Raw genomic sequence first — 22,863 nt, 5'->3', positions numbered from 1 at the left:
CATGGTGGTATATGCCTGGAATCCCAGCACTATGGGAGGGTAAGGCAGGAAAATTACAAGTTCTAGTCAAGCCTAGACAATTAGTGACTTAGCATGATCCTGTCTCAAAAAATAAAAAAGGTCTGGGGATGTAGCTTAATGTGAGGACCTGGATCTAAGCCCCAATACTACCAGTAACAAAACAAAACAAAACCTGCATGTATATGCCTTTGACCTAGCAGTTCTAAGAATGTACACAACAGAAATGCTTGCACACTCTTCTCAAGGTACATGTTCAAGAATATTTGTTGCAGTACTATTTGAAATGTCAAAGAATTAGAAACAGCACCAATATGCATACATAAGGGATTGGATGCATAAGAGATGGTGCAGATATACAATGAATACGGTGCAGCTCTTAAAATGAGAGTGGCAAGTCTGTATGTGCTGATGTGGAAGGACATAGGAAGGACGGTATGTAAAAAGACAAATGGACAAGGAGGACATGTTCATGATCCCATGTTTAAAAAACTATCAGTATACACTGGAGACTATCAATATACATACTCACAGATGTTTAAATGAATCTGTGTGAGAGGCAGACACTGAGAGAGACAAAGCAAAGGAGACAGACAGAGCCTGAGGACAGGTGTCAAACTGCTGATGATAACTGCTGGGTGGGGTAGGGGGAGGATCCTAAAATCTCCCTCCCACACATACACCATTAAATGATGTTTAAATGTTTTATAATGTGCATAGCACTTTTATAAATATAAGATTATAATCGTATATTCAATATCATTCATTTGTTGCTACTCTATAAAGTAATCAAAAATCTATTCTATTTTTTAAAGTTTTAAAACAAACAATAAGAGTTTGTTACAGTTAAATAAGAAATTTAGTATGAACTAAGAAGCTAGTGAAGAACACATTCCCTCAGCCTAGAAATCAGTGGCCTTAGCCCTCCCGGTCCCCTCCTGGTCCCCTCCTGGTGGGTGCAGGCCTGCATGCATGGGGCACAGGCAGGGGTGGGTGCAGGGCCTGTGGATGTGTGTGTGCCCCGATCCCCCTTAGGTGGACCTCAGGCTGGCCGTCCTATGGATATTTTCTGTTGCTATTCACTGTGATTCACTAAGCATTGTCATTTACCAACTCATCCCCTGCTGCTGAGCATTGGGCCATTTCCAACTTTTCACTCCTATAATTAGGCCAAAGAAAATCTCTGCCTCTATACATCATTATTTGGGGGCAACAAGCTTTTAGCTTGCAGCTTCTGGGTCAAAATGCATACACACTTTTGAGGTGTTGGCTACTTTCCAGTATCAGAGGTCTGTTTGGGAAAGCACAACCAGCGGGGACACTGGTGGTTGAGAGCCCCGTGAGAACAGACACCTGAGCTGGCAGCGGAGCCCACTCTGGTGCCTTGCATGGAACTACTGAGCAGGGAAAATCCCCAGCACATAGGAGGCCTCTGCCTGTCTAACCTCAGGCTTCTGAGCCAAGCTGCCTGGCTCTACCATCCACTGCAGACAAGGATGCAGTCAGGGAGTCTCCTGCTTCCTGGCCCTCACTCCACACAACTCCTCTCCTTATCACAAAAGCATAACATGGGTTGAGTCAGCAAACCAGACATTCAACAAACAAGCCTGAATATGTTTGTTCTAGGGGATGCTCTTACTCAGAAAGCATTTGAGCTAAAGATTCTACAAAGCATATCTGGGGATTCACACAAGCTTCGGGAAGATCAGAGGATCCAGCCCAGGGATTTGGGGCTGGGAACCACCTAGATCACTCCTAAGACTTCTGCAGTGATCCCCACTACCACCACTGCCCCAGCTGCCTGTCTGGCGCACCAGCTTCTCAGTGGAGGGGCCCTGCCTGTCACTGAAGGCCCCAAGCAGGGAGGCTGGGGGCGAGCCCTCCTACCTCTCAGTGCTACCACACAGGGACACCCCTTGATCTCACGCTGGGAGTGACGCCACAGTCAGTAACCCAATTTTTTCCCGTCAGGGATGGAGCCCTCCAAACAGAAAATGTCAACCCTTATACGGAGGAGACTGGCCAGGCTCTCCCTGGAGGAAGAGAGTGAGACGCCTCTGATCGAACGTGGGAGCAGGTGAGAGCCCAGAGCAGCAACAAATGGCTGTGTCTACTAGGCACTGGGCAGGGGATACTCAGGGGTTCAGTCTCCAATCTCAGACAGACCTGGAAACTTTAGAAAGGCACTGTACTCTGAGCCTCAGTTTCCTAACTGTGAAATAGACATGGCAGTACACCTCAAGTGGATTTACGAAAAAAAAAAAAAGTTACATGAGGCTGTCCTGGAGTCCCCCCACCCTGCATATACTAAGAGCTCAGGAACTATGAGTTTACATGATAAGCTCATCCTATGAGCCTACAAAGAAAGGAAAGCCTTCTGAGAGGGGCATATTCTCTGGTCACTGTGGGCACTGTGAACCTCCCCAGCTCTCTGTCATATGTGATGAGAACTGTCAAACTGTCTGTCCCCTGTGCTCCAAGAATGTGAAAGCAATGACTTGCCCAGCTATGTTCCCAGCAGTGACCTTTACAGCATAGTAGGGAAAATGGGTCAGGACTGCAGGCTGGCTTGCAGACTGATGGGGAAACAGGCCCAGAAAAGGAAAGCAACTTGAGGTGTGGCATTCCCCTTCCCCACACGGAACCCAAGACTGCACACACAGCCATTACAACAGTTTGGAAATACAAAACAGAAGTTAAAGAAATGGAACATTAAATGTTCAGTTGAGCCTTTTCTTTTCATGAAGCTGTTTAAAGCCATAATAATTGCTGGGCTTTATTAGCAGCAGGGGTGGCAGATGAGTTGTGAATAATGAAGCCAAATATGTGTTTGTAGGAAGTGGCCAGGAATCAAGCCCACGGAAACCACCATCCGAAACAAGATTCTTGTTCAGAAGACACCCTCAATAACCACCTCTAAGACCACCTTGGGCCACTTGGCTGCGGTGGAAGCCCGAGATGCAATGTACCTGGTGAGACTGGGTGGGATGGGTATATCCCAGGGAGTGCAGAGCAGCTCAGCATGGCTGCCTCAGGAAGAAGGAGGCTGCTTGCCACTGAGCACCCTAACATATATCCTATGGAGCAGACGACAAACACATGTCAGTGCTTCCCAAAGCCACAGGTTTAACATGCAACTGATGTCTGTAGGCATAAGGATGTGAGCCGGGGGTTGTGTGCAGTACCAGTGCTAGCATAGGTCTAAGTTTGAGCCTGCTGGTGTGGGAGCCCAGCTGAGGGACACCTACTCACACTGGGCATAAAGAAAGTCTTTGCAGAGGGACAGTAGAGTGAGCTAAGCGATATGACAGGCATGGATATGAGGGTAGAAGTGGCTTTGCAGTGGGGGCTTGATAGCAGGAGCACTAACAACCACTAAGTACCTGCTGGTATCTTCTGTTCTTAACATGGGGCATCTCACTGAATCCTCCTAGGAGGAGGTACAATTTATGGTCCCCATTTCATTGACAAGGACAAGTTGCATGAAGACACTTGTCCTTCTGTGCCATGACAGAGCAGCAGACCTAGGATTTGATCCCACTGACCATGACACCCTATGAGTCTGCCTGACAAGAGAGGCTACTCCCAGATGTTACCTCCCAGTCAAGGGACTTTGTAGCTCTAAAGATCCATGGGCCATTAGTCCTAGTGCCCCAAGAAAGGCCCTGTCCTGCCCGCAGATTCTCTGGTCCTGGGATTGGGAGAGCCAGACATGCTCACCACTGGCACTTCCCCAGATGCCAGGCAGAGAGAATGGCTCTGTTCACTGAGTTCAACCAGGGCTGGAGGCCAGGGGCTCAGCCTCAGGAGGATGCCAGGATTCCTGAGCTCCAGGAGGCTCCTCTGCAGTACCAAGGTCAGGACACAGCAGACTAAGCCAGAGAGATATGGTCCTAGCCCTTCTCCTGCCAATTGACCCCAAGCAAGGCTCTGAGCCTCAATCTTCCTATCTATAAAATGAGGGAAACAAAAGCATCTACTTGATGGATTATTAGGTAAATTCATGGGAACTCTTGCTGGTCTTGCAGTGTGTTCAGACTGCTTGCCAGCTAGCTATAGTGCTCCTGGATCAGAGTGCACGAGCCCCTCCACCTGGTCCCTCCTGCTGCCTTTCTCCCTTAGAAATACTTAGCACTGTTTGAGGAGCAGCTGAAGAAGATCCATGATGACAATGTGACACAAGTGAAGCAGGCTCAGTGCTGGAAAGACAGCTGGATACGCTCCTTGGACACCATCCAGGGCCTGTACCTGTGACCCCACCGTGCCCCAAGTAAAGTTATGTTTGTGCACACGTCTGTCTGCCTCTTGACCCATCTGTCTGTCCATCCATCTCTGCTCTGTGCCAGGCACTGTAGCTTTATCAGGGACAGGACATGGCATGGTCCCTGCCCACATGGAACTCACTTCCAGTGAGGAAAACAGACATGAAAGGTGATGTCCACATGGTCAGCACAGAAGGCAGGTACTAGGAATGGGTCACTTAAAATAGATGCCAGAGCTGCCTCGCAAGTCCAAGGTCCTCAGTTCAATCCCCAGTATCAAAAATTAAAAAAAAAAAGGTACCAGAGCTTCAAAGAAATAACTCCCTAAAGGCCTGCCTGACATTTCATTTTTCACTTCCTCCAAGTGGAGCTATGAAAAGGCAGTTTCCTGGAGCTCGGCTATGAGGTGTGAGAGGTCTGCCTGGCCATTGCTAGAGAATACCCCATTTGGAATTCTGCCCCCCAGATCAGGCACAGAGGAGTATCTGCATGGGCTTCAGGGAGAGAAGAAATGACATGAAGGTTTGCGGGCTCACGACTGAAATCCAGAGGGATGCACTCTACCCAGCGCTCACCTTCCATCCTTCTAGCTATAACCTGAATCATAACAAGCCCACCAGCGTTCCAATGTTTCACAACCTCCTCTGCCTAAGGAGGACTCAGTCCTCATCCCTTGCCACCCTCCCACCTACACACACACACACACACAAGAGAGGGTGGAGTGAGGGGGCTGCCCAGGGAGAAGGCCAGTTCTGGCCTGGCCTGGATGAACCTCCCCAGGGCTGTCCTGTGTTGCCTTCAGATACCTTGTGCCAAATGGCCAGAGACTTTAGGGGTGTGGGCTAAACCAATCTCTGCAAGCCATGAAAAAGTTCTCACTTGTTCGTGGGGCTAGAGCCTCAGAACATAAGGCCACAACAGGAAAACATTTTGCTCTCTTGAAGATCTTTAGCCAAGCAAGCTGCATGGTGAGCTGTCTCTGAAATGTGGGTGCCTGGTTACCAGAACTCTAAGTTCTTTGGGGATCTATCACCAAGGAAGTGAGATAGTGTTTTCAAGGTCCCGTCACCTAGGTCCCTTCCTTCAACAAGACCCTCTGTGACCTGCAACTGCTTACCCTCCTCTCAGTGCCATCTCCCACCTACACAGTTTCACCTAAATACATCAGTGAGAGACCTAAATACATCCAGGGCCTAGGCTTGAGCAGACAGAGCTGCTTTGGAGCCTCCTTTTTTCTTATCAGCCCATTGCCTCTCAAGGCCTTCCTGGTCTCCTAACCTGCACAATGGGGATCACACTAACAGTGGCTTCCTGGGGATATCACCAAGTATAAATGAGATGGTACTTACAAATCCATGGATTGGTGTCACAGGAAACAAATGCACAGATTTAGAGCTGGAAGAACCATACGATGGGTAGGACACAGCACAGTAAGCAACTTTAAACCTGCCTAGGTTCTACCAATCTGAAAAGTTACTTCCCCTCTGGGCCACTTTTCATTTTGTACCATGAGGGGGTTGAAATGGAAGGAAATTCATATATTGTCATCCTATGGCATAAAACCTTCCAATGGCTTTCCTCTGTGCCTTGGTCATTTTCTTGTTGCCGGGACAAAATTCTGACACCTGAAACTTAAAGGAGGTCAGATTTATTTTGTCTCACATTTCAATCCAGTTGGCTGGCTCCAAGGCAGAACAGCATGACACAGGTGCGTGAGAAAGGAATGCAGCTCACCTCATGGCAGCCGGGAAGAAGAGCAGGAAGGGAGGAGCCAGGGAGGGAGAGAGCCGGGGAGGAAGACACACCCTTCAGGTCATGCCCCCAGTGCCCTCCCTCTTCTGACCAGGCCCCACCTACTAGTGGCACATTTATCTATAAACTCATCAGTGGATTAATCCACCAGTGAGTATAGTGCCAACATGATCCAATCACTTCCCCAAAGCCCTGCCTATGAGCCCACGAGGCTTTGGAGGTCATCCAGATATAAATCATAACACTGCAATTAGAGTCAGACCTAAGTGGCTCATCTTGGCCTGCTCACTGGGGTATCCACAACAGCTTGCAGTGATAGTTTCAGATCACAGCAAAAGTGACAGGATGCCATTTTGGTTGGGCTGCTATTCAAAGTAGCATAGATCGGGTGACCCATGCATAACAGGAGCTTATTCCTCACAGTCCTGGAAGCTGGAAGTCTGAGATCAGGGTGCCAACTTGGTCTAGGTTTGGAGAGGTCCTTCTTCTGAATTGTAGACTGCCAATTTTCACTGTATCCTCACATAGCTGAAAGAGGAGGAGAGAACTCTCTAATGTCCCTTTAAAAAGAGCACTAATTCTTCACCCTCATAATTGAATTACCTCCCGAAGTCCCCACCTCCTAATACCACTAGGAGTTAGGATTTCATAACACAGCTTTTGGGGGACACAAACATTCCGCCTATTGCAGCTTCCAAGATTTAATTACCAAAAATGCTATTTCCTTTTGCATTCTCCTAGGTTCCTTCTCTCTTTTTCCATCTCTCCTCTTACTTTCTCTTGCTCCCCTCCTTCCCCTCCTCGTCTCTTCTTATTCATAATCCCTAACTAGGGAGCAGGTGCCCATGCTCTGAGCTGCCCTATGTGGAGGACCACCTGGAAAGAACCAAGGAGCACCCAGGCCAACAGACCAGAAGGAACTTAGGCTGTCAGTCCACACTGGATCTTGCCAGTACCCGTGTGAGTACTGGGCTTGGGGACAGGTCCTCCCATGGTCCAGAGACCACAGCTCCAGCTTCCTGAGAGACTTGAGTATGGCCGAGATACCCAAGGGAGCTGTGCCTGGAGTCCTGGTCCACAGAAACTGTGAGATACTCACTGTTTGTACTGTAACAGTGCTCATCTTATGAGAACAGATGGCTAACCTAGGCCACCAGCCCCAGGCTCCAGCCCTGCTGTGCTCCTCCCTTCCCTCCTCTGTCTTCCCAGGCTCCCCTCAGCCACACTGGCTACCTTCTAACCCCCTCTGCCAAACTCACTCTGTCTGCCAGTCCCTGGTTCAATGGTGCCTTCTCCCTGATGCACTGTTCCAAAACTTGTATAGGTCTGGCTCCTACTTGTTCTGGTCACAGCATGAACATCACCTCAGTGAGGCCTTTCTCGTCCCCCCACCCAGTATCTCCCCACCCCTACCTCAAACCCTGCTTGGTTCTTGTTGTAGCTCTTGCTCTTACCTTTCACATATACTTGCTTTCATGTTCTGTACATCCCCCTCCAGACTGTGAAGTCCACTCAAATGGTCACCCAGCGGTTTTCAGCACCTCATAGTTGGCCCATCTGGGTACGTGGAATGGAGTTAGTGCTCAGGGGAGCATGATTGCTGAACATGCCAAATAATCGGAAAGATTGCAGAGCTCTGCCTCCCATTTCTCACCAGCTCAGACTCTAGAGATGATCACTAATAACAGGAGGTGCCAATTGGGCCTGGGGCAGGAGGACAGCCAGAATGACCTGCATGGCTCTTACCTGGCTCTTATTGTTCCAGCAAAGCCCAGGGGCACCACTGATCCAGCAAGCTGCCACCCCCTGGTGGCCAGCACCAGCACCACAGCCCCAGACAGGAACATCAACCACACCAATTACACATTTAAGTGACCCCAAGGCAGTGCTTCTGAGGTCTCATGGGGACCAAAGAGAGGTTCTTGAAGGCTCCAAAGGCAACATAAGGGACCTTGGGCATTTCCCTTGTCCACTCTTTGCCTACACCCCCAGATGTCCAGTGTACCCAGGAGGCATCCTCACCTCAGCCACAATGACTCCTTCTACTTCCAGATGAGGACCCTAAGGATTCAAGGACAGGCTTTTTCTCTGGGCTCCAGACTCTATATATACCAGGAGGAGGGGATCATTGTAGGCTGTTGTGGATGCCACCACTGTGCAGGCCAGGCTGAGGCACTTTGGTCTGATTCTTATCACAGTGTTATGGTTACTACGAGATGTCCCCCCAAAGCCTCATGCTCTCAGATTCAGGATCCAGTGCTATGGCTCCTTCTGCCTCATACCAAGTCCTCATCCACCAAGCCCCTGTTCTCCCTCTCCTCTGAATGACCTCCAGGTAGTGAAAAGCATTTTCCCAGGGTCTTGGAGCACAGTGAGATACTGACAGAACTCATTTCAATAGACACTTTCTGAGCATGAGGAACCTTTGGAATCACCCACTCCAAGCACCCCAGTTTACACTGTAGGAGATGGAGGCTTTCTTTCCTGCTGCCCCTATTACATTGAGAAGGAGCTCAAGAGCAGCAGACTTCAGAATACTGCTGCTGTCCTCTCAAGGCTATCTGAGGACCTTAAAGAACCCTAGTTTCCCCCAATCCATTTCTGGGCCCCTGGATATGTTGCTTGGAGACTGAATACCACTTCCCTATAGTAGGGCTAGGGAAGTCCTTGTCTCTTTCTGAGATTCAGTTTTCCAAATGTACAATGAGGGATTAGATTTGGAATCACCTAAGTGTGTGCTTAGTGAGTATGCAGTATCAGGCTCCATGAACCTAGCATGAGAAATTGGGCTGAGATGTCTCAGGCACACCCGAGTACAGAAGGCTCCCTAATTCACACAGATGCTGGGGATACCAGGCCTAGTGTCCATGGCTGGGGCTCTATATCTGGACCAAAAAGAACATGCTGGTGATTTCCTGCCTCACTGGACTTGCATGTCCAATGTACCAAGAATGCATAGGCAAAGGTAGTCTGGATAAACAGCTCTGTGCCCCACACCTGTGCCCCACTATGGGGATTAGGAAGTGATGTCAACCTAACTTAAGCCCTAGGACTGAGTGTGATAGAGTAGTCCCCCAACTCAGAAAAAAAAACTGAGATGCTGGTTCCAATAGAAGAGGGCTTGATGTTGGCCAGACAAAAGCACCAGATCTCAGAATCATACACATGGACTCTACATCTGCCCCGCCACTGATCTCACAGGGATATGTCCCATGGAAGGCATGTGTCTTGTCTAAGGTCACATGGTGACAAACCTTATACACTGGTTAGTATCAGATATACAATCACATGTCAACAACAGGGACATGTTTTCTCAATGCAACAAGAGACATGGTAAACATAAGATGTATTGGGCCTGTGTAACATGGCATACTGTTTTATAGTAACCCTTTTAATAAGTAGGACTATACCACAAGTTAATAATGTGAAGTATAGTACAATAAATACATAAGCCAGTAGCATTATTATCATTATCAAGTATTATGACCATACATAATTGTATGCGCTATACTTCTATAGAACCAGCAATGCAGAAGGTTTGTTTACACTAGCATTACCACAAACATGTGAGTAATGTGTTGCACCAGGATACTCATTACGATGGCCACATCTTTAGGCAGTGGGAATTTTTCAGTTCCATTAAAATCTGATAGAATACCATTATATATGCAGCACATTGTTGACTGAAACACCATTTTGTGGTGCTTGAGTTACTAAATCTCCAAAATAACAGTGACATGAACAAGAGAGAAATTGTTTTTCTTTCTCATGTCAAAGAACTCTAGAGACAAACAGAAATACTGACCTTGGCCCGACTGCTATGGAAGTTCTCAGACTTTCTGTTTTAGCAACTGAGTGTATGGTTTTCATCGTCATAGTTGTCAGTGGAGCTGCTGGTTCTCAGGTGCATCAAAAATTACTGTTGGAACTCCAGCCTGGGCTGGCCACCATGTCTGCATTTCAGAGGGCAAGCAGAGGAATGAGGGTAGGGGCGAGGGGGCTCTCCCAAAATGTTGGTTTCATCTGGGAAGCTTCCTCAAAGTCCCACACTTCTGGTCATCTTACAGTACCTGAATATAGTCTAATCATTTTTAGCTGCAAGAGAGGTTAGAAATTTTAGACTTTTAGTTTGGTGAGTTTCTGTCCTGAATAAAATGGAGTCTCTATGCATATAATTAAGGCGAGAATGACAACTGTGAACATTACCAGTGTTCTCTCCCTACTCTAAACTCCAAAAGGAAGAGAAGATGAAATTATTTTCAGAAGAATCAGGTATTTGTTTACCTGTCACCACTTCTCTTTTCTTGGTGTTTATTTATTCATAGAGGGAAAGAAAAGCAAACTTGGTTCCCACCCAGGATATATGAGTAGGATCCCTGCTTCCAATTCCCAAGCAGTATGGTTGCAGTATTCTTTGCTCTGGTGGCACCTTGGAAGTAGACCCAAGGAAACCCCTTGCTTTTTTATAAAGGGGGCTGGGAAGTGTAAGCCTTTTAGGCAAGTGTCATGTTCCTATAAAGCTTGGTAAAAATTGAATCTCTATAGATTAATTTTATCAGTTTGGGAAGTTTTCAGTCATTATTTCTTCAAATATTCTTTCTTCTCTTTTCTCTCTCTTCCCTTTCTGAAATTCTCATTATGTGTATGTTGATCCACTTCCTGGTATCCCACAGTTCCCTTAAAATCTGTATGCTTTTCTTCATTCTTTTTTCTTTCAGTTCCTCAGATTAGACAGTTTCAGTGTACACATCTTCACCCTCACAGATCCTTTCTTCTACTTGCTGGAATGTGCTTTTGAATGCTTCCAGAAAAATTTTTATGTTATAGTTTTCATCATCAGAATTTCAGTTTGGTTCCTTTTTGTAATTTCTATCTCTTTATTGATATTCTTTGTTCATATATTATTTCCTTTAGTTCTTTGTCCATAGCTTCTTTTTTCTCTTTGAGTCTATTTTAGACAATTAATTTTTTTTCCAGTAGTGGGGATGAACTTAAGGCCTTCTCACTGAGCTACATCCCCAGCCTCCTTTCATTTTTTACTTTGAGACAGGGTCTTGCTAAGCTGACTCAAACTTGCAGTCCTCCTGTCTCAACCTCCCAAAGTGTAGACAGTTGATGTAATGTCTAGACTCTTCAGAAAAAAAATTTCTGTCAAATTCCCTTTTTCAATGTTTTCTTTTGTTTTATGTGTTTTGTAATTTTGTGTTGAGAATTATTATGTTATGGTACTTGAAAATCTAATTCACACTTTATAGATTTCTGATTCTTGTATTTTGAAGGTTAGAGCCATCTGTTTGTGACTTTCCCAAACTATATTTGTAAGATGTCTATTATTTATTATCACTGGGGTTTCAGTTCTATTTTCTATGCAGTCAGCCAGCGACTACACAAAGATTTTCTTAAATACATAGATCCCAAACTGGGGAAGCTAAGTACTGTCTTTCTAAATCCCTTGGAAGCTACTTCAGCCCATGGGAATTGACACAAAGGCTATCAGCCTCTGTACTGGCCCCTCGGCCATCAAAAGGAGAAATCAGCACTCCAAACACACAATCCCATATTTGGAGGACAAGACCCTTATTGTTTACCCTACCTTCACCAAGCCCCACCAGGAATCTGGCCTGCTTCCCCTAAGGCTGCCTGCCATGGGAGTAAAGGTGGAGGATTTGAGCCATACACAAAATGGCAGACATTCACCAAATTTTACCAGCCTCTTCATCAATTTCTACCCTGGGTGCTGCAAATGTCAAGGCTCCAGAGTTCCAAAATATCTATCTCAGATAGTTATCATCAGTTCAATAGTTGTTTAGATGAAATGATATATTGCTTGAGCTTCCTACTTGGCCATGTTCCATAATGTCAAGCTTATTACTTTTTATGGTGATAATAGTCATTGCATGGATAATATCACATTTTGTCCATCAGTTGATCAACATTGAGGTTGTTTGCATTTTGGCCTATATAAATCATGTTATATGAACATTCATATATAAGTTTTGGCATGAAAGGTTAACTTGTTTTTATCATAATGCTACTCAACTATATACCCAAAAAGTCATTGGGTTAATAGTCCAATTCTAAAACATATGCTTACAAATTAAATGTGTTATTTAATTCAAAAAGTATTTATTATTTATTCTGTGTTTTGTGTTCCAGAGTTTTGGTAAGAAATAGACTGGGTAAGAAATAGACTGGCTTCTTCTGGCTTGCCTTGGTGGAGGCAGGGTGTGAGTGTTGGGGAAGGCAGTAAACAAGTAAACAAACAAGTAGCTTTAGGTGATGATATGCTAACAAGAAAGCAACAAAGGAAATGGATAGAGATTGACTGGATACAAGTATGTCTCTGTGATGATTTCACAGGGCTAAGGATGAACCAGAATATTAAACTGTAGGTTAATGATTTGTTTACAAAATACAAACAAACCTACAAACCAAGTAAAATTATCTGTATTTCCACTTTTGTTGGCCTGACTTGATGATGTTCTTGGTGAATCATCATTTGAGTCCCTGCCATTACAACTTGAATTATTTTTCTCCTTGAAGAATAAAATCCTTCTTGACAACTGACTTACTCTTTTGATGGCCCGATCAACTCCATAACATATCCCAAAACATTTTCACTGAAAAATACCATAAAATTCTTTATCGATTATTGGCTATTCACTTATGATAAATTGACTACAGAGACGGAGGACAGAATCTCTGTAACAGAGCCACTTACACTCAAGACTTCTAACAAATCCAAGTACATCAGCTTACCCAATACAGGACTGATTTTTATCTAATCAGGACCACAGTTTATATAATCCGAACTAACAGGCTGTTAGTGATGTTGTGAATATTGCATACAAATTATTAAATCATCTTTCTACCAATAGGGCTTTTGCAAGATCCCCAAGTCCCTGTCCACAAGTCTCATGGTTTCAAAGTTCCCTGGCAGAGTCACATTCCTCTTCTGGTAAGTCACACTCCTCCAGCCTGTTCACCTCACTACCCAGGGTCCACCAGACCTGCAGTCAACAGAGTACCTGTCCAGCTTCCCCATGAAGGAAAGCATGCAGAGAAGAAACAGGAAGAACTGACCAGAACTTTTAGAGATCCAAAAAGAGAAACTCTGTGGAAATGGAATGACAAAGCAAAGATAAAGCTTTGGCTGAACAAAACATCAGTTGTTACAGACTGCATGTTTGTGCGCCCCACCCCCGTTAACATATTGAAATCCCAACCTCCAATGTGATGTGAAAATGAGCTAGGACCTTTGGAAGATGACTTAGGTCCTGACGGTGGACTCCTCATGAAGGGGATTAGTGCCTTTATAAAGGGGACCTCAGACGCTCCACAGCACTCCTGTCACTATGAGAGGATACAAGGAGAAGTCAGCAGTCTGCAGCCTGGAAGAGGGCTTTCACCAGGCCCCGACCAAGCTGGCATCCAGATCTTGGACTCCCAGCCTCCAGAAACGCAAGAAATAAATTTCTGTTATTTATAAGTCACAAAGGCTATCATGCCTATAAGCCCAAGATGACAAAGACACCAATTTACAATTGCTACCCAGATTTGGTGCAAGATATTTGCTAATCTATATTATAAATATATGGCTCTTCACAGAGGTTTTGATAATAGAAAAAGTTTTGCTCAGTCTTTGTTTTTTATACATATTTCTTTGTTCTTAAGTGTTTTATTTCATTCATCAGGTGTACAAATAGTGTGGCATGGCAGAGGAGAAAATGGATGGACTTGAGCCTTTCATTCATTTGTCCATTCATTGCAAATATTTATTGTAAGCCTGAATGTGCCAAGTGCTGGAGCTCTGCAGTCATCATGATTAGGGAGACATTGCAGATGTATCTATTGCTTTGTAAGCAGAGCTCTCATAATTGCAGTGATACTTACAGGCAGTTTATAATTTAACCTTCAAACACATGTTTGGAAACATGTACTGTATAAAGAGAGGGGAAAGCCAGGTTAGCGCTGACCTGCTATATCACTCTCAGATTAAGAACTCTAACCCTGGAGAAAATCCTTTATGTTTTACTTTGGCCCAAAGCCTGCCCGAGTTCTTCTTAGCCAACATCTAGCCCCTAGGTGTTAGAATGCTCTAAGTACAAATACAAAGAATCCTGTTTTAAGGAAGTTGCTGCTGAAAGCAAGGATTCCAGTTTTAAACAAAAGCAAGATAAGTGTGAGATGTGGAAAGAATTGAGAGAAAGGTGAGAAAGGTTATCTCTTGTCCTTTTATTGGGGGAGATATAATTTTGGGCTATCTTTTAACTCTGAGAAGATCCCTGAAAAGGGTGGTTTTTAACTTCCTCAATTGATGTGAGTGCTAGGGCAAGAAAGGTCATTTTGTAGTGGGTAATGAAGAATTCCAATAAGGATAAATACGTGTATCCCTTTGTCCATTGGTATAAACTGGAATGTCTTGCTCAGCTTGTCATGCGAACCTGTAGGACACAGCACTCACCTACTATGACAAGTATTTGGTAACTCCCTCATTTACTTTTGAAATGAAAGCTGGCTACATAGAAAAAACACATAAAAATTCATTATAAAGTTATGGGAAAAGTTATTTGTGCTTATATATAAGACATGCTTGTCATCTATATAAACCACTGGCAAAACATTCACATGTTGGTTGGAACAAGGAAAATGTCACCGATAAGTGGCGGGGTGGGGTGGGAGACAATAAGCATCCAGCCTTGGCCCACTAAATGCCAGGAGGTGAGCCCTGATCATTGTGACAACAACAACAAAAAATCTCCTGAATGTCCACAGTTCCCTTGGGGAGACATTGCTCCCCTGAAGCACCACTGATGAGAAAGAATTGGCCAAACAGCCTCAAGAGAAGACTGTTTCACTACTTATTGAATTAACTCTGCCACCGAAAGGAATCTAACTAAGGCTAGAACCAGAGCCAAAGGGCTCTGGAGTTCAGAGCAACCTCCAAATTTCACAAGAGATATGTCTCACGTCAAACAATTAACACATAATGATCCTGATCCATCCCGCCACTCCCAGCCCAGAGGAAAGGGCTTTTGGGCCACTGTCTGAGCCACCACTCCTGGCCCAGAGGAAGGGGCTTCTGGCCACCATCCCTCCCACCACTCCCGGCCCCTGTCCCACCTCTCCCAGCTCAGAGGAGGTGAGCCTTGCAGGCATCAACAGCACACCCCCCATCCCTCCACCCCCCTTCGAAATGAGAAAACACGTAAATAAGTCTCAAAATCAGACTTCCAGATCACCTACAGCAACCCTAAAGGAAAATGAGATGCAACACACTGATACTCAACCACCTGGAGCCACTGAACTGACAACAAAAGGGGATCTGGAAAAAATGAAATCAGAAATAATTTCTCAGATAACAGCAGAGATTGTGCTCCTAGTGCAAGACATGATTAATAAATCTAGAAAGGAGCTCAGGAACATGATGGAATCCCAACATAGGAAACAAATGGAATCCATAAAACAGATGCAAACAGATTTCCAGGACATGAAAAACTCCATTGAAAGTCTACACAGCAGAATGAGCCAATGTGAGGACAGAACTTCAGATACAGAAGATAAGATTGCAATTAGTGAGGAGGAAAAGAAAAATTGCTTTAAAATTGTAAGAGACCACGAGAAATCAATCCAGCAGCTGCTAGATGATGCAAAGAATAACATAAGACTGATTGGAGTCAATGAAGAAACAGGAGAGAGTGCAGATAACATAAAAAAACTTTTCACAGAAGTGATGGCAGAAAACTTCCCAAGCAGAGGAAAAGAACTTGATATACAGATAAGTGAGGCATATAAGACTCCAACTAGCCTTGATCAAAAAAAGTCTACACATAGGCATATAATTGTTAAGATTCTAGAAACTCAACAGAAGAACAAAGTTCTACAAGCAGTTAGAGAAAAGAAACAAATCACATACAAAGGAAAGCCCATCAGAATCACAGCAGACTTCTCAACACAAACACTCAAGGCAAGAAGAGCTTGGAGTGACATATTCCAAGCCCTAAAAGAAAACAGCCTCCAACCCAGATTGATGTACCCTGCAAAACTATCTTTCAAAATTGATGGAGAAATAAGATACTTTCATGACCAAGAGCACCTTAGGAACTTCATGAATACCAAAACAGCACTCCAAAAAATTTTACACAATATCCTAGGAACAGACATTGAGGATCACAACCCCAGGAAGTAAAGCAGAATGAACCCATCTGGCACAAGAAATTAAATGTAAAGGGGGAGAACCCAACAAAAAGAAAAAGTCATGGCAATGATAAGTCAATACGTTTCAGTTATAACCATCAACATTAATGGTCTCAATTCACCAATCAAAAGAAATAGACTTGGAGAATGGGTCAAGAAGCAAAATCCAACAATATGCTGCATGCAAGAAACACACTTAATTCAAAAGGAAACTTATAGACTGAACGTTAAAGGGTGGAAAACAATACCCCATGCGACAGGAACCCGAAAAAAGCAGGAGTAGCTATCCTCTTTGCAGATCAAGTAGATTTCAAACCAACACTGATTAAGAGAGACGAAGAAAGACACTACATCCTTGTAAAGGGAACAATCCAAGAGGAAGAGATGACAATCATAAATATCTATGCACCAAACACTAGTGTGCCCAACTATATAAAACAAATATGAAGGGACATGAAAAGTCATATATGCACTAATACAATTGTAGTGGGGGACCTCAACACCCCACTGTCACAAATAGATAGATCAACTAGACAAAAAATAAGTAATGAAATACTAGAACTCAATCGAACTCTTGAACAAATGAACTTAACAGTTGTTTACAGAGTCTTCCACCCCACAAAATCAGAATACACATTCTTCTCAGCTGCACATGGGTCATTCTCCAAAATTGACCACATACTCACACACAGAACATGTTTAAGTAACTGCAAAGGAACTGAAGTTATCCCCTGTATATTATCAGACCATAGTGTGATGAAACTGGAGATCCATAGCAAAAGAAACTGGAACAATTTCATAAACATGTGGAAATTGAACAACACACTTCTGAATAACCAATGGGTCACAGAGGAAATTAAAGAAGAAATCAGACAGTTCCTTCAATTAAATGACAATGACAATACAACATATCGGAATCTATGGGACACAATGAAAGCAGTCTTAAGAGGGAAATTCATAGCACAGAATACGCATATTAGGAAAACAGAACAAGCCTGATTAAACACATAATGATCCTGTCTGTGTTACACACTTCTAATCTGAACACATACTCCTTGACTACTTTCTGCTTCATTGATTTCAGAGCAGCGAACCTGTCCTCGTCACTTCCTATGCATTTATGTGGGTTCTCATTTCCACACCCATAGTGACAGTCATAATACAATTTTTGTACCAGCAGCCTTATTGACTATTACAGAATCAGTAATATTGTGGTTGATTACTTTGTTTAAAGTACTAGTTACCCCACCTCATTGTCCCTCTCAACAGCTGGGCTTCTAAGCCTCCTGACAACTCCTAATATCCACATCCTTGGAATCGTCCTCATTTTGGGACTGAACAGTATGCATGACCTACAACTCACAAGAGGGTGAAGATGACCTTTTAGATAGCCAAGACCTTACCCTGTCGATTCTGTGACCTTTCTGTGCACATCACTTTAAGCTTTCATTGTCCTGTTTTCTACTGTTCAATAGCTGTGTGGTCTGTAAAGCTTCAGTGATCAGTCCTTTCTGGAGATTAGTCCCTTTCAGCTGACTCACCTTGGAGGCCTTTGTAGGCAGCTTAAGAGGTTTTGTGTGATCAGCACATCCGTAGCTTGCCAGGGCCTGGACTTTAGCAGGGCTCTGGCAATCTCTCCCCTTTGTTTTGCGTTTTGTTTTTCCCTTTTTCCTTACTCAGTTAAAACAAAGGCAGTTGTCCAGAAATTTCTCTGCATTTGTGCATGAGGCAATAGCTGATGAGAGAGGGAGCAATTATGATGTTAATGATTAACTAAAAATAGATCTATCCAAAGAGTCCTTTGGTCATAGATCTGTTTTTCCTGACCTTATTTAAGCAAAAAGAACCCATAAGCCTAGGTTTCATCTCAATGCGCAACAACTTTGAACATGTTGTTGAGTTTCAAAAAGAAATATTGTGAAAATCATTTGCAATTAATATCTCGGAGATGAATAAAATGTGAACTCTTTTCAAGCTGTTCACAAGGAAGTTGAGATGTAGAATCATTTGCTATGATTCTACCAAAACATACCTGAGGAAAAAAATTAAGTGATCTGGAACCTCAGCTAAAAGAGAAATCACTTTGAGGTGGAGGTGGTGGCTTTGAGGTGGTAGCTTTGAGAGAGGAATTACTCAAGTCATTGAATAATGCCATAATCAAGTCCCTGTAGTTCATTTAGAAATGAGAGTTTTGTATTTTGTTTGTGTATTCATTTGGAAATAATATATATAAGAAACAATATATATTGGAAATAATGTGTATTGGAAATGTATATACATGAAACAATATATATTGGAACTGGTGTGTATTGGACAATATTTATTAGAAACAATATAAAGAAGAAACAGATGAATTCCAATGGTAAGTGAGCATTTAGAAGTCTCTCAAATTGCCACTCAAAAAAAAAATTCTGGAGGGCATATTTGCAATGTTTCCTGGTAGCTGTAAAGTGTAAGGCTCTGAGAGGGAGGATGAAGAGTATTTCCTTCTTGGGCTGTATTGCAAAGACAAAAAAAAAAAAAAATCTACCTGATAAGGAAAAAAAAAGAGCTATAATTATGTTCCCCTGACACGCCTCATCCTCTTCCTAAATGGTGCTTGCTGAACTGGGGAGAGGAAGACTGGGAGGGCAGAGTCAACTGAACCAATAGCACTTGGCCTGTCTGCCCAGGATAGGTGTCTCGTGTTTGCTTTTGATGTGGTTCTCTCCAAATGAATAGGCTCCGGGTGTGGACAAAAGTGCATGAAGGGCTTTAGCAGGAGGTTTCCCACTGGAAATACTTTCATCTTTCTCAATCGACAACAGGGCCATTTTCTTCCCCACACCGGGGCCTTGATTTGCACTCTCTTTCAGGAGAGCCTCTCTCTCTGCACCAGACTACTGCTTACTGTCTGTCCACCGTGTCTACTCCCAGAAGACACCTGAGCAGAGCGCTTGGGACCTCTCTCCAGCCTTTGGGATAGGAAATGTGAGCCTGTCTCTCCTGAAGGACAGAGTCATGTGTTCCTGGCTCCTGCTTCCATTGTCCAAAGATGAAAAGATGAGCCTGGCTTTTTTGCTGAAGAAGAATGCCTTGACCTGAGTTCCATCCATTTTGAAAACTCTGTTCTTTGGCCCCGGGATATATGATTTCCTCAAGACAACTTTCTGTTTGTTTTGTGGTAATGTGGATTAAACTCAGGACCTTGCCACTGAGCTACATCCCCAGCCATTTTTTTTTTTAAGATAAGGTCTCCCTAAGTGGCTAAATTGTGCAGGCTGGGTTTGGGCTTGAATTTGCAATCATCCTGCCTCAGCCTAGGATTATAGTTGTGTGCCACCACACCTGGCTACCAGGGCAAGATTTAACATGAGTCTACAACATGGCTTTTAGGAGTCCAAACCCTTGTGGAGTCTTATGCCAAATTTTTTATATGTATGTTGCCTTCACATACTGTGACCTCCTGCCCCAAGTAGGAACCACTATGCCTAAAGAGTAAGCAATCTGCGTCATCTCTGATCTCCCTTCCTTCTTTTGAAATCCAGTTTTATCCAGGGCATGGGGTGAATTCTTGAACTTCTTCAGCCTTGGATCATTTTACAAAACTAATTAATTATTTAAAATAAACACAACTGGGCCGGGGATTTAGCTCAGTGGTTCCACCACCTGCCTCGAAAGCACAAGGTCCTGAGTTCGATCCTTGGTACCAAAAAATAAAATAAAATAAAACAAACATAACTTCCTAACCCATCCTTGCTAAAGGGAAGCTACTCAGGGACTTCTGAGAACTTCCTGATATGTCTCAGGTAAAAACTTACCTGAAGAATGGATACTTTACCCAAGATTACATGTAAAGAACAAATACATACTGGAAAGATGCTCAACATCATTAGTCATAGGTAAATGCAAATTAAGGCTTCAATGTGATATCCCAGTACATCTACAGTATAACTAAAATCAAAAAGACTAACAATGCTAAACATTGGAGAGGATCTGAAGTAAACAGAGCTCTCACACATTACTCAAGGACAGGGAATGGACCTACAACCTGCAATTCTACCCCTAAGTGTGTATGCAAGAAAAACAACTGACCACACAAAAACCTGAATGTGGCTGTTTATAGAGATTTTATTCATAATAGCCCCAAACTGGAAATGACACAAATGCGTATCAAATGTGAGTGCATAAACAAACTGTGACGTGTCTGTACAATGACACACTACATGGCAACAAAAAGCAACTGACTGCAGACAGGTACAACGACACAGATGGTTCTCAAAAGCACTGTGCTAAGTGAAAGAAGCCAGACACAAAAGACTATACACTGTCTACGCCATTTATATGGCGTTTGGGGAAAGAAAAGATTGTGGTGACAAAGATCAGCAGCTTCAAGGGCCCAGAGGAGATGGAATTAGCTGTAGATGGCTCAGGGAAACTTGGAAATAATGAACTAGTTCTTTATCTTGATTGTGGTGGTGGATACATGGTTTAAATACATTTGTTAAAACTCATCTAACTGTATGCTTAAAATATTTACTTTATAAAAACTATTCATCAATAAGACTGCTTTTAAAAACTAGCTGCAGAGTATCACTTTTCTTGGTAAACAAGACAATCCAGACATGAAACACCTTTGCAAGGATAAAGGATCTCAGACTTGGAGCCAGCTCACATTGTTTTATGGTTTATTTTATACATTGAATTCCAGAGGGTTTTTTTTTCTAATTTTCTGTTCCCACTGACACTCTTCCAATTCACAGTTGCTTTTTACATCTTTCCCATTTTAATGTGGATTCAGGGTTTGTAATGTGGGCTACAGAGTCCAAATTGGGGGTTGGCTGTATTTTAGGTTATTAAATCCACTACAAAATTTGGAGTAGATTGGAGGGGACAGAAAGGAGAAAGAGTTTTGACATAGAACGGAGGGGATGCAGAGAAATTTCAGAGAGAGACATTTGGGCATAGTCTCAGATGTGAGAGTATGAAAGAGAGCAGTGTTCAAAGAAGACTCTTGTTCAAAGCCTTAGCTGTTGCCCTTGGGGAAGAGCCCACCTCCTGTGCAGGGAATATTACGCTCATGATCCACTTTCAATCTATTGCCTACTGCATCTTTTCACTGAAAGGAAAGCTACTTACGCAAAGGCTTATCAGCACTCCATAAAGTTTTGTTATTTAACAGCAGGCGTTCAATATATACTAATTAGTTATCCATTCACCTACTAAAGGATATTTGTGTTGTTTCCATTTTGGGTATTGCAAACGAAGCCGGTATAAACATTTTTGTACAGGTCTTTGTGTGGATATTTGCTTTCATTTCCCTTAGGTTAATGCCTGGGAGTGGAATTGCTGGATCATACGGTATGTTTAGTACACCCACACAATGGCTTACTACCAAGAAATAAAAAGATACAACTGTTGGTACGTGCACTTTCATGGATGAATCTCAACAGAATTATGCTGAGTAAAAGAAGCCAGACCCTCCCCTCAAAAGACAAGAAATACTGTATATTATGTTTCAATAAAACACAAGAAAAAGCAAACAAATCTATAGCAACAGAAAGTAGATGAGCAGTTGGCAGGGAGGGACAAAGACAAGAAGTAAGGATTATAAAGGGGTATGGAAAAACTTTTAGGCATGATGGATATGTTCATTATTTTGATTGTAGTGATTGTTTCACAGTTGTGTATGTGTCAAACTCACCAAATTGTACATTTTAAAAACAGGCGGTTTATCCTATGCCAATTATACTTCAAGCTGTTGAAAAACGTACTTGTTGAATAAGTGGCAGGCGGTTAGTAACTGCAAATAGAATATGCAGAAAAAGTGTTCAGTGTTGATTGAAGGAATGCAAAGCAGGTGATCAATAAATGTCAGAGAAATTGGTGTGCAGAAAAAAATAAATGAATAAATATTGAGTGTCCAGTAATTTTAGAATGAACGAATTTGACTAATATTTATTTAACGTTTATAATGTGCCAGGCATTGACATTAGGGAACCAAACAAAACTCCCGACTCCCTGAGAGCTTTAATTTTAGGATAATAAGCAACAGAAACATGAGTAAAACGTATAGGGTGCTAGATAGATGCTAAGGAAAAGTAACAAGGCTGAGAAGGGGAATGGGAACTCCCGGCAAAGAGGGTGTCATTTTAAGAAGGTCACCCCCCTTTGGGAAAGTGTGACGCTTAAGAAAAGAACTGAGGATGTGAACAGGCCAGGTGAATGTCTAGGAAAATAAAAAGTAACTAGCTCCAACTAGGCATAGAAGTGTACACCTGTAATCCTTGCACTCTGGGAGGCTGAAGCAGGAGGGTCACAAGTTGGAGCCCAGTCTGGCATAGCAAATTAGTGCGATCCAATCTCAAAAAACAAAAGAAAAAAAATTAAAGGGCTGGGAATGTAGCTCAGTGCGAAAGCCCTGGGTTCAATCCCAAGTACTAAGTTGGGGGGTGGGGTAGTAACGGCTCCAGATGTCAAAAAGCAAGCAAGAGTTGAGTGAGGTCTCGATAGGGACGAAGAGCCCAGCAGCCACGCCCCCAGAGTCCCGTTCCCTGAGGCCGACGCGCTCCTACCTGCGCCTTCCGCCAGGAGGCGCGCCTGCGCTCACCCGCGGCCGTCTTCCGCCGCCGGCCTCAGCGTGGGCACGCGCAGA

General features: G+C 43.5%; 1 protein-coding gene and 1 long non-coding RNA gene across 11 annotated transcripts in view; one reads left to right on the top strand and one right to left on the bottom strand.

The window, feature by feature from the left end:
• Nucleotides 1–4,313, top strand: part of Ccdc180 (coiled-coil domain containing 180) — a 51,819-nt gene extending 47,506 nt beyond the window's left edge. For all 8 annotated transcript variants that reach the window (XM_087183644.1, XM_087183642.1, XM_087183638.1 and 5 more), the window contains 3 exons: nt 1,990–2,095; nt 2,855–2,990; nt 4,141–4,313. In XM_087183644.1, coding sequence (XP_087039770.1) covers nt 1,990–2,095; nt 2,855–2,990; nt 4,141–4,272 — 374 coding nt within the window. In that variant the 3' untranslated portion in view covers nt 4,273–4,313. The remainder of the gene's footprint in view (nt 1–1,989; nt 2,096–2,854; nt 2,991–4,140) is intronic.
• A 44-nt stretch (nt 4,314–4,357) lies between these two features.
• Nucleotides 4,358–22,847, bottom strand: LOC101699797 (uncharacterized). 3 transcript variants are annotated; one of them, XR_002389440.2, is made up of 4 exons: nt 22,784–22,847; nt 9,838–9,985; nt 7,487–7,589; nt 4,358–6,560 (listed from the first exon to the last, which is right to left on the bottom strand). It is a non-coding gene; the product is annotated as an uncharacterized LOC101699797 (long non-coding RNA). The 3 variants fall into 3 exon arrangements; XR_015440012.1 differs by lacking the exon at nt 22,784–22,847 and adding an exon at nt 17,771–19,975; XR_206099.3 differs by lacking the exon at nt 22,784–22,847 and adding an exon at nt 17,633–19,973.
• Between the last annotated feature and the right edge of the window lie 16 nt (nt 22,848–22,863).

The sequence above is a fragment of the Heterocephalus glaber genome, unplaced genomic scaffold (genome assembly GCF_053883595.1).
Source record: "Heterocephalus glaber isolate CG9 unplaced genomic scaffold, H.glaber_assembly_v1.0 deba00001481, whole genome shotgun sequence".
In the NCBI taxonomy this organism is placed as follows: domain Eukaryota; kingdom Metazoa; phylum Chordata; class Mammalia; order Rodentia; family Bathyergidae; genus Heterocephalus; species Heterocephalus glaber.
This window is presented reverse-complemented; position numbering and strand designations above follow the sequence as displayed.